Source organism: Oncorhynchus mykiss, chromosome 24 (genome assembly GCF_013265735.2).
Source record: "Oncorhynchus mykiss isolate Arlee chromosome 24, USDA_OmykA_1.1, whole genome shotgun sequence".
In the NCBI taxonomy this organism is placed as follows: Eukaryota; Metazoa; Chordata; class Actinopteri; order Salmoniformes; family Salmonidae; genus Oncorhynchus; species Oncorhynchus mykiss.
The window spans coordinates 16,503,939-16,515,645 of record NC_048588.1 but is presented as its reverse complement, the minus strand read 5'-3'; the positions used below and the strand labels follow the sequence as shown (position 1 = coordinate 16,515,645).

The window sequence follows — 11,707 nt, the reverse complement described above, 5'->3', positions numbered from 1 at the left end:
CTCTGTCAGTCTGGTCCTCACCATCAGTCCTCCCTGGCAGGCTACAGCACTCTGTCAGACTGCCGTCAGACTGCCATCATTTTCAGATAGGTCCAAAACAGCAACAACTGCATCGTTATCACCCCATACAAGCAGCGGTTAACGAGCACTACCTAACATATATTGCCTCCCTAATGTCCCTCTATTCCTTACATCTAGCCATGCTATTTCACATAGAATGACTACCTTGAAAGAGAAAATGTTGCTGTACATCCGTAAGTTAATTTGATGTGTTTTCGCCTCTGACAATCTGACACCGAGGGTTTCTGCATGGGAGCTGGGAGGCGCCTGCCTGCCTCGCACTTGAAGCATGAACAGTGCAATGCATTCTGACGTTTCTCTCGCTCACACAGCTGTTGAGGTTGAGGAGCGAAGCTTGCGCAGCTCTGCATGAAATTACTGATAATTCAAAGGCGCGCGCCGAGAACACCATGCATCCCGATTTGGAAAGGCCTGGATAGGGGGTGTCCATACCTTTCATGTGCTGTCGGAGAAAACACTTTGCGTAATTTACCCAGGAATGCACCTTGAAGAAGGCAACCATTCTGGAGCCGAGCGCTTTATTTTGAAACAGTGGGTCTTTTCCAGTCAGTTTCTGCTTCAACGATCTGTTTTCAATAAGGATGTACAGAAAATCTAATCAACCATAAATGGCTGGAGATATCAAGGTGGAAATGTTACTGTAGGAAATAAAGTGGGGACTGTGACTGTGCGCATTCTGGTTTCTCCCAACGAAAGCAAGTAGTCTATATGGTTACGCGCACGTTGTGCTTTGTGAGAAGAAGACATCAACCAACCGAAGATGGTCCGGTTTGTTCTTTGTGCTTTAATATTAGCTTTGGCTGACTTGAATTAAAGAATAACTGTAGGCCTATATAACATCCGTGGAATTGACCGTTTATTCCCCACCGTTCAAATGCTGGAATGGCTAGTGGTTTTGTGTATTGTGATTCTGGTGGCCGTTATTTGGCCAGCTTCGAAATATTTTGGTACCCAGGGCGAGCCAGACGCACTCCTCCAGAGGCTCGGAATTTCACGGCGGCAAACGAAGGAGAGGGTCTCGGAGAGGTGCGTCTCAGACCGGGAGGTCCCGGGGGACTGTGCTAATGCCCAGACACCGGACTTGGAAGGTGAGAATAAAGTCCCCGCTGTTGCGCTGATATGCAAACCCTCAGCGCTGGCCAACTATCTCCTCAAACACTGCAGGACTTTCAGCAATTTCACGGCGTGCACCGGATGGACATGGCGGGCGAGTGCGTTTCTTCAGACAGTCTACGGCGCGTGCTGGCCGTACAAGAGCCGGGTGCATTTCGTGCGAGACTACTTGCAGTTGAGTGACGATGGTCTCGTGGCACTGGACTGGGCAGTTTCGGTGGCCGGTGCGTCGTACCAGAAACGGAGGAGAACCTCGAGTAATTCCACGAGCCCAATCCTCCTCATCATACCCAACTCTTTCGGGAAAATCACTAGAAATGTGCTGAAGGTAGCCTAATGATTTAATGAATGATGAAATACCATGCAATACCTCCTCATAACCAGGCTTATTCTTGTTCATCATGTGAAAACACCCTCAACCATAGTGTGCCCAGTGCCCACCTACACCTGTTATTAGGCCTACAGTATGTGCTAAGGCTTGTCTTATGGTCTTAATGGGGGCAAAATTATACTAATTGTCTTGCTCCTTTTTGACCTCTGCTCTGACAACATAGCTGTTACATAGAACATAGCTTACAGTGCTATGGATGTCTATTGGGGGCTGTTGTGAACTGTCTCAGGGGCAGAAATAAGATTTACATCAACTCTAGACATCTCTACACTGTAATGGGGTTACTGTGAATATACAGTAGCTTACAGGCAGCTTGGTGGCAAGTACAATTATGTATTTCATATAACAGTACATCTACTGTAATAACACAGTCTCAAAGCAAGTACTGTATAATGATATGCAGTACAATACTGTAAAAGTGACTGTATTATACTGTAAACAAGTAAAAGGCTACCATAATCAGTATGAATGGATGGATGAATTAATTAAATTAATTAAGGGGAGGGTTTTGTATTTCACAAAACTGTAATTACAAGGGATTAGTTCAAGCAGGTTGGCTGCTAGGGAAAGTGTTGACACATTACAGCATATTAATGAATATGTGGGGCTTTATATCACTTGCACTTCTAGAGGTCATAACAAAGGTTTGGCAGCGACTACAGATCAAAACAGACCAAAAGGGCAAAATGCTCAACTATTTAAGGTTTAGGACTTACTGCCACTCCAATCTGTCCCCCATACAAATTGATGGATCACTATAACCAGAAGGGAGTTCCATTGTTACATCATTCTCACTCACAGGTGCAACAAATACAGCCTCTTACAAGGCAGCCTCAAAATATGTTAATGAGCCAGAAACAACAATACCATGCACCCACTAGTGGTCAAAATGGTTTTGCTGCTCCAAAGATACATTACAGTATTGTATTCTGTGGGGTGGAAATACATTACCATTTGAAATACATCAATTATTTCCCCGCCCACAACATTTTACCACAATGCACCATGATTTACCGTATGCTGCAGCAAAATGTTTCATAGTATTTTACTGTTGATAATACCCCAAATTACTGTATAATTTACTGTTTTCTGTGTAGTTATTATGACTTATTTGGTAATCATATATTATATGCATACACATAACAAAGCCTATCTCATGGTCATACAATTCTCTGCTATACCATTCATTGTTGAAGGTTCAATCTGTGAAGTTATTTGTAATGGTGAAATGACATAAATAGTGAAATGATGTCTAATTCATCATTGCAGTGGTGTAAAAAAAAGGAGGTTGGACGAGATATGAGAAAGTACCAGTGCCAATGGCTATTTCCATTGAGCATGGGGGGCATCTTCATTCAAGTCAGTCTTGGCAAGGTGAGGAAGAGAGCAAGAAAGCGAACAACGAGCACAGCGCCATGCGGTAAAACCAGGGTTCAATACAGTGATTGTGGTAATTGAGAAACGCTTTTACAAGGCTTTGCTCTGCCTGGGCAGGTTATGAGTGAAAGGATCACATCACTGCAGCTGTACTCCCAATAGTCTAGTCCCAGATCAGTTTGTGCTGTCTTGCCAACTCATACCATTATCAGCAAGACAGCACAAACAAATCTGGGATCAGGCTACACTCCAATGCCCATTAGCCTTATAATGAGTCAGAGTGCCCTGCGGTCCAGGCAATGTTGCTAGATTCTTCTGACACATTCTACCCCAACTAGATCAAAAAACCTGCCCAATCCACTATAAAGTATCCCAATTGATTGTAAAACTGTCCAATCTGGACAGGCTTGCATGGTTACAAGCCTGATTTATGTTTTTATGTTTCCTGATTTATGTTTATCTCTTACTGTTGTGAGTAACAAAAAGTCACAACCTTGACCGCCAGCACCCCCTACTAGCCTAGTCTGTCAACAATCGGAGCATTCATAGGCGCTGATACACTATCAACAGCCTGTCAAGAGTCAGCAGAAGAATGGGAATTTAGACTACGGTTTAAGTTAATTATTTTGTTTGTAGCCTAGGGAGATGTTGGGAGAAAGAGATGGAGGGAGGAGAGGGGGAAATAGAAAGAATGAGAGATGCGAGAGGGAAATTTGGAGAAAAATGTATTCTATCAGATGTGTCAAATGTGACTTCTCTGTTTTCTGGGAGATGGAGAGCTGAAGAAAATGAATTTTGAGTAAAAGTTAAAGTGAATGATTTTTTATGTCCGTAGCCTAGGGAAATGGGGGGAAGAAAGAGAGAGAAGGATATGGGAAGAAAGATTTAACTCAAATGTAATTCTGTCAGATTTGACTTTCCTTTTTGCTGGGAGATCGAGGGTGCATCAGAGCAAAAGAGAGGGTGATGGGAAGAATGTAAGAGAGAGAGAGAGAGAGAGAGAGGAAGAAATAGAAAGACGGATTGAGTAAAGGGCAAATTATATTGGATTATTTTTTCTTTTGTCTTTCTGGGTCAACTCCAATTGTGTGTGTGTGTTTGTATGTGTGTTTGTGTGTGTATGTGTATGTGAGAGAGAAAGAGGGAGTCAGAAAGAAAGAAAGAGAGAGAGAGAGTGAGGGAATGATAGAGATGGGAGAGGAAGAGAGAGATAAAGAGAGAGCACATTCGTGTATTTTGAGAGCTAAATCAGTGTGTTTGGACATCATCCTTTCTAGATGAGACTTTGTCATCCTTTTTCATAATGAGATTGTCTTTGTTTTACCCCCTCCCTCCCCCATGTTATGTTACAGTAGTTGGGCATATACTGTAGCGTATGGGCCTACATTCCATCACAGCAAACGCACACACCATAAAAGTGTCTAGAAACAGACGCTGAATGGCAGGTGTTGCAAATTGCGTCCCAAGTGTGCCTATTCTATATGTAGTGCACTATATAGGGAATAGGGTGCCATTTGGGATGCAGTCATATTCTTGCTCAGTCCTGCTGCCCTGGCTATACAGTATGAAAGTATGCAGAGTGTGCGGTGGATGATTTGTTAGAGGACAGTTATAGGATTTATGCCCTCTATCCCCCTAACGGCTTGAGTTGTAGCAAGCTAGTCTGCGGTCTTTCCACTCCCATTTTCCCTCATAACTCCCCAACACAGATCTGAGCTGACTGGGTTGGTTTAGCATTGCACTCCAAATAGTTTTCACCATATTTCTTTTGCCTGTCCAGTACAGTCAGATCTGTGAAGGGGATTAGGGAGGGACCGAGAGAAGGGAACAAACAACGTTGTGGAGTGAAATGGGTCCCATGACTCCTGTATGCTCTCTTTAAGGTCAGACATAGAGCCAAAGGTGAGATCACATCTGAGTGTGGATTTTACAGGCTTGTGTCCAGACACAGGACACCATACTGTCTACACGTTTATTACACAATTAGTCAAGCCAGTGAGTAAGACTGAACTATGGTAATTCGGAGCTAGACAAATGCCTGGTTCAAAATATACCCTCAGTCTTCCAACATGGCAGAAGCCCAATTCCTGCGTTAATTCACACATTGTTGCATTGATGAGTACGTTTCTATAAGCATTTAATCAAAATAGGAATGCTGATGATGAACTTGACTGCGATGCCCTCCAGTATGATGAACTTGACTGTGATACCCTCCAGTATGATGAACTTGACTGTGATACCCCTCCAGTATGATGAACTTGACTGTGATAGCCCTTCAGCATGATGAACTTGACTGTGATACCCTCCAGTATGATGAACTTGACTGCGATGCCCTCCAGTATGATGAACTTGACTGCGATGCCCTCCAGTATGATGAACTTGACTGCGATGCCCTCCAGTATGATGAACTTGACTGTGATACCCTCCAGTATGATGAACTTGACTGTGATACCCTCCAGTATGATGAACTTGACTGTGATACCCCTCCAGTATGAGGAACTTGACTGTGATACCCTCCAGTATGATGAACTTTACTGTGATACCCTCCAGTATGATGAACTTGACTGTGATACCCCTCCAGTATGATGAACTTGACTGTGATATCCCTTCAGCATGATGAACTTGACTGTGATACCCTCCAGTATGATGAACTTGACTGTGATACCCCTCCAGTATGATGAACTTGACTGTGATACCCCTCCAGTATGATGAACTTGACTGTGATACCCCTCCAGTATGATGAACTTGACTGTGATACCCTCCAGTATGATGAACTTGACTGTGATACCCCTCCAGTATGATGAACTTGACTGTGATACCCCTCCAGTATGATGAACTTGACTGTGATATCCCTTCAGCATGATGAACTTGACTGTGATACCCTCCAGTATGATGAACTTGACTGTGATACCCCTCCAGTATGATGAACTTGACTGTGATACCCCTCCAGTATGATGAACTTGACTGTGATACCCCTCCAGTATGATGAACTTGACTGTGATACCCTCCAGTATGATGAACTTGACTGTGATACCCCTCCAGTATGATGAACTTGACTGTGATACCCTCCAGTATGATGAACTTGACTGTGATACCCCTCCAGTATGATGAACTTGACTGTGATACCCCTCCAGTATGATGAACTTGACTGTGATAGCCCTTCAGCATGATGAACTTGACTGTGATAGCCCTTCAGCATGATGACTTTACCTCTGCATTTAACAGCTGTGTTATTAGAGCGATGATGTCATTTCTACTTCCTCCATTTCTACGGTTGGTTGAGTCAGAGACAAATCCCTTTGGTCTTGTTCACAGAGCTATGTTCAGGCTGAATGGTGGACCTTCAATATTTGTGGGAGTTTGTGAAAGTTTGGCATCGTTTGTCTGAAGAATGTGGCAGTGTGTAAATGTGTGTGCAGATGCATACACATGAGTGTGTGCAGGGGTCTGTGTAGGCATATGTGTGGCAGGATGTACTGCAGGTGTTTTGTGCAGGCGTGTGCATGCTTCTGAGTGACAGTGTGTAGGTGTGTGTCTGCGACTGTACAGGCATGAGTTTAAGTGTGAGTGTTGGCGTGTGCATACTTCCGCGTTTCTCGAGTCTCAGTGACAAGAATTCCTCATGGGATCGACACTGGCAGCATCGTCCAGAAGTCCAGAGGGAAAACGAATGGAGGACTGGAGCAAAGATGATCTGCTTTATACCTCATCATCCTTATGTTGGAAAACTGTACTTCAATGAAATAGTGTCGCCACCTCAATACTACTGTGATCCACGATAATAGTAGGATGAATTCATTCAGAGAGAGGGAGAGAGAGATGTTGAGAAAGAGACAGACAGAGAGAGACAGCGGGAGGAAGAGAAAGAGAAGGAAAGGTTGAGACAGAGGAAAGAGAGAAACGCAGAGAGAAAAGATGATATCCAGGTATAAGTGCTCTTGCGAGTTTCTTAGCTCTGTAAATATTTAATGTATCTGTTACACCTCCTCTTGGTCTCTCTCTAATCCCTGTCTTTTTATATCTCTGTGAAGCTGTACATTCATACTCTGTTGGTGTGTTTCAAATGGCACCCTATTCCCTATAAAGTGGACTACTTTTTACAATTAGTGCACTATATAGGGAATAGGATGCCATGTCAGATGCAGCCTGTGTTGGTGTTGTTACAGTTCATAGTCAGTTGAAACATCATGCATTAATGAATTGATGTATTTAAATAGGGCTTTTACATTGACCTAACACTATGAATTACATTATGTTCTGTTTCTATGTCCTTCAGCTCTGTGAGGTGGCGTTGTCCCATGGCTACCTACCCGTGGTGTTTAACCGGCGCAGCCACAACGCCACCCCCCTCAGCACCGTCAAGCTGCAGCAGTTTGGCGACCCAGGTGACCTACGCGAGGCCGTGCGCTACGTGCGCTACAGGCAGCCTGTGAGCCGGCTGTACGCGGTGAGCGAGAGCACCGGGTCCGGTCTCCTCCTCGCCTACCTGGGAGAGTGTGGTTCATCCAGCTACGTGACGGCCGCCGCCTGCCTCTCGCCAGTGTTCCGCTGCCAGAGCTGGTTTGAGAAAGGACCCATCTGGCCCCTACACTGGGCTCTGGTGACTTACCAGAGGATATGCCTAAGCAGGTAAAGGATGGAGGAAGGAAGGGAGTGGGGAGGAAGGGAGGGAGAGGGGAGGGAGAGGGTAGAAGGGGACAAACACACAGAGTAAGGATGGAAAGGGAGGGATGAGGGAGAGGGGATGGTGGAGAGATAGAGAAACCTGATTGAGAAGAGGAGAAGAAAGGGAACGATGTCAAATACCCTGATATTATAGGATTTTATTAAAATACAATACCATAACCATGGCAACCGGTGTCCTGCCCACAGTGCTATTGATCGAGCGGGGCATCGGGACCCAACTTGTGGTTTCACAATCAATGCTAACAAGGATGTTACAGAGCCTTGCAGCTCTTCTAAATGTATTTACTGATTGTACTTTATTTACTGATTGTACTTGTTTGTGTGTGTGGGTATGTGTGGGTGTTGTGGGTCTGTCTCTTTGTTTGCGTGTGTGTGTTCATGTCTGTGTACTGTATATCTAGGTACAGGACAGTGCTGGGTGAGACAGTGCACACCGACACCCTTTTCTCCAGCTGTTCCCTGCGTGGCCTGGAGGAGGTGCTGTTCTGCCAGCAGCCAGGCCCTAAAGGAGCCCTGGCCCTAGCAGCGGGCACCAGCAGCAGCAGTGGGGGAGCCTGGGAGGCCTACTGGGAACGCAATGAACCCCTCCGGGACGTAGACGAAGTCGCCATCCCCGTTCTGAGTGTCTGTGCTCAGGATGACCCTATCAGAGGAGACCCCCAGTCTACCCTACCCCTGGAACTCTTCGAGAGCAACCCCCACTTCTTCCTGCTGCTGACCACCAGGGGGGGACACTGTGGCTTTAATACCCAGGAAGGGAGTGCTTTCTCTGGGGGAGTGACCGGTGGAGGGACCCCTGGGACTAGCTGGAGCCACCAGGCCCTGCTGGAGTTCTTTAGAGCCACCACGGACTTCATTGCGGCAGAGGAGAGGGCTAAGCAGGCTGCCAGACGGAGGGGCCTGGGGGGTAGCAGCCAGGGCAAAGTCTTCAGACATCGTAGTGTCAGTAGCTGTAAGAGGCTGCCCGCATGCTCACATAATATTCACACTATCTACAACTGGCAGCGGTCTTATACAAGATGAGCTGGGGTGAGGATATTATGGATGATAAGGGATTGATATTATGGATCAGAAGGGATTGATATTATGGATGATAAGGGATTGATATTATGGATGAGAAGGGATTGATATTATGGATGATAAGGGATTGATATTATGGATGATAAGGGATTGTATCTGCAGAACAAGAGAGCTTTGCATTTAAGGGCTGAAAATGAATCTGTGTGCCCCAGCCACCTGGGTAATTGATGGAACAGGGTTTCATCGACACACACACACTCTCAGAAATTGAGGATGAACACTTCAAAACACACTAGGGGTAACCAGAAAAGCCTGTGTGTGTGTGTTTGTGTGCGTTTGTTTCCGCCCGATGACTGTCCAAAAATGCCCATCTGGACACTGGACTGCCAGTATTTCTCTGACGAGCCAATCAGATTCAAGAGGAAAATTTGTGTAATGATATTGTGATATTTTGCTGAACTGGGTGGAACCTGTTGGGTCTGTGGGTTTTCCCACATGTTGTAATTCAAACTCTGACTGAGGTTTGTTGAATGTAGCTAGAATTTACGACTTTGAATTGGCACTGTTAGTGACATGATGATTTTCCTGTAGATTTCTCAACAATGTTAAACCTCTGTTAAATGTGTTAAATGATGTGAATGATTGGTAAGGAACAATGTAATAAAACAAAACTATGAGGGAACATGTATCATGCAAGCATTTCATTTTGGTCACATACTGTTAATTTGTGTCCAGACATAATTACAGTAACACTGTGTAACATTGTATGAATTACAGTTACTGTATGTGGAACTTTATGTACTGTGCAATACTTTACGTGTCATACTTTGAGACTATGTAAAGCAGAGTTCTGTTTGTCTGAGGATTCATAAAACGCATGGAGAGTTTTCCATTTAGACCACTCCTAAAATAGCTGTATGCCCAGAGCGATGCCACTGTCTTTGTGTGTGTGTGTGTGTGTGTGTGTGTGTGTGTGTGTGTGTGTGTGTGTGTGTGTGTGTGTGGTGCGCGTACGTGTGTGTGGGTCTGCGTGCGCGTGTGTGTCTGTGTGATCTAATTAGACATCTCTCCGCAGTGTGTCCCTACAGATCCTCATCCACTCAGACAGCTGCTACTGCTGGAGCACAGCTTCAGTTAACATCTAACCCTAACCCTTTACAAAATACACTCTACCTTTCCTTGGTGGCATCTTTGGGAGCAATTTCCAAACGCCTGAAGGTACTACGTTCATCTGTACAAACAATAGTACGCAAGTATAAACACCATGGGACCACGCAGCCGTCATACCTCTCAGAAAAGAGACGCGTTCTGCCTCCTAAAGATGAACGTACTTTGGTTCAAAAAGTGCAAACCAATCCCAGAACAACAGCAAAGGACCATGTGAAGATGCTGGAGGAAACAAGTACAGAAGTATCTATATCCACAGTAAAATGAGTCCAATATCGACATAACCTGAAACGCCGCTCAGCAAGGAAGAAGCCACTGCTCCAAAACCGCCATAAAAAAGCCTACGGTTTGCAACTGCACATGGGGGCAAAGATCATACTTTTTGGAGAAATGTCCTCTGTTCTGATGACACAAAAATATAAATGTTTGGCCATAATGACCATTGTTATGTTTGGAGGACATAGGGGGAGGCTTGCAAACCGAAGAACACCATTCCAACCGTGAAGCACGGGGGTGGCAGCATCATGTTGTGGGGGTGCTTTGCTGCAGGAGGGACTGGTGCACTTCACAAAATAGATGGCATCATGAGGCAGGAAAATTATGTGGATATATTGAAGCAACATCTCAAGACATCAGTCAGGAAGTTAAAGCTTGGTCGCAAACGGGTCTTCCAAATGGACAATGACCCCAAGCATACTTTCAAAGTTGTGGCAAAATGGCTTAAAGACAACAACGTCAATGTATTAGAGTTGTCATCACAAAGCCCTGACCTCAGTCCTATAGAAAATTTGTGGGCCGTGCTGAAAAGCATGTGAGAGTAAGGAGGCCTACAAACCTGACTCAGTTACACCAACTCTGTCAGGAGGAATGGGCCAAAATTCACCCAAATATTGTGGGAATCTTGTGGAAGGCTACCTGAAACATTTGACCCAAGTTAAACAATTTAAGGGCAATGCTACCAAATACTAATGACCCACTGGGAATGTGATGAAATAAATAAAAAAAGCTGAAATAAATAATTATCTCGACTATTATTCTGACATTTTATATTCATAAAATAAAGTGGTGATCCTAACTGACCAAAGAAAGAGATTTTTTACTAGGATTAAATGTCAGGAATTGTGAAAAACAGAGTTTAAATATATTTGGATAAGGTGTGTGTAAACTTCTGACTTCAACTGTATATGTAGTCTACTATCTCTCCCCTTTTGCAAACCTCTGCATCACAGTATGCAAACAGGCCTTGTAATGTAACAACGTGCACCTACATTGTAATGACACTGTAACTACCATGTAAATACAGGTATTACATATGATCCCAGTGCCCAGACAACTTCAGCACAGAACATAGCCACAGTTATTTGTTACAACAGTCTTTCTGGTTCTACAAATGACAATGAGCTGAAGCAGCCTGCTTAGAATGCTCATTCTTTTGTTGTTCATTTTAATTTAGTGAAATGTCAACTAGAGCAGACAGACATAGGGGCGACAGAAACAATAACCACCAGGCCTCTCAGCCTCCCGGCCCAATTAAGTTGTTAACATTGGATTGACCTTTAACACTTTGCTTATTTAATTCCAGCCCCAACGTCTGTGTCTGTCCAATTGAATTTGCATTGATTGATATTTCATTAGCTTACATAGCTTATAATAACCTAGTCCATTGATATAATCAAGATATATGCATAGGTCAGTGAGAAAACCTGCTTTGGAATAGAGAGGATATAATAATGGGATTTGTTTGATGACTAAGTGAAGTAGGCTAGTGCTGTGTTGATGTACTGTAATAGTTCACTAAAGTAAGGAGGGCCATCTAGTGGCTGTTGGGTGCAAGTGACATTCCACAAGTTTCTGAAAAGCCGAAGCCTCTTG

The 11,707-nt window shown here is 44.3% G+C and overlaps 1 protein-coding gene across 1 annotated transcript; it reads left to right on the top strand.

The window, feature by feature from the left end:
- The first annotated feature begins 339 nt into the window (after nucleotides 1-339).
- abhd15a (abhydrolase domain containing 15a) lies at nucleotides 340-9,634 on the top strand. Its single transcript, XM_021582423.2, has 3 exons — nucleotides 340-1,522; nucleotides 7,239-7,591; nucleotides 8,050-9,634. The coding sequence occupies exons 1-3, from the start codon at nucleotides 956-958 to the stop codon at nucleotides 8,669-8,671; spliced, it is 1,542 nt and encodes a 513-aa protein (XP_021438098.2). The 5' UTR covers nucleotides 340-955; the 3' UTR covers nucleotides 8,672-9,634.
- Nucleotides 9,635-11,707: the final 2,073 nt, after the last annotated feature.

Coding starts and splice junctions, on each gene's coding strand:
- abhd15a (XM_021582423.2), top strand. CDS start 956: ATGCTGGAATGGCTAGTGGTTTTGTGTATTGTGATTCTGGTGGCCGTT. Junction 1,523..7,238: donor TCACTAGAAATGTGCTGAAG/GTAGCCTAATGA, acceptor TATGTCCTTCAG/CTCTGTGAGGTGGCGTTGTC. Junction 7,592..8,049: donor CAGAGGATATGCCTAAGCAG/GTAAAGGATGGA, acceptor CTGTATATCTAG/GTACAGGACAGTGCTGGGTG.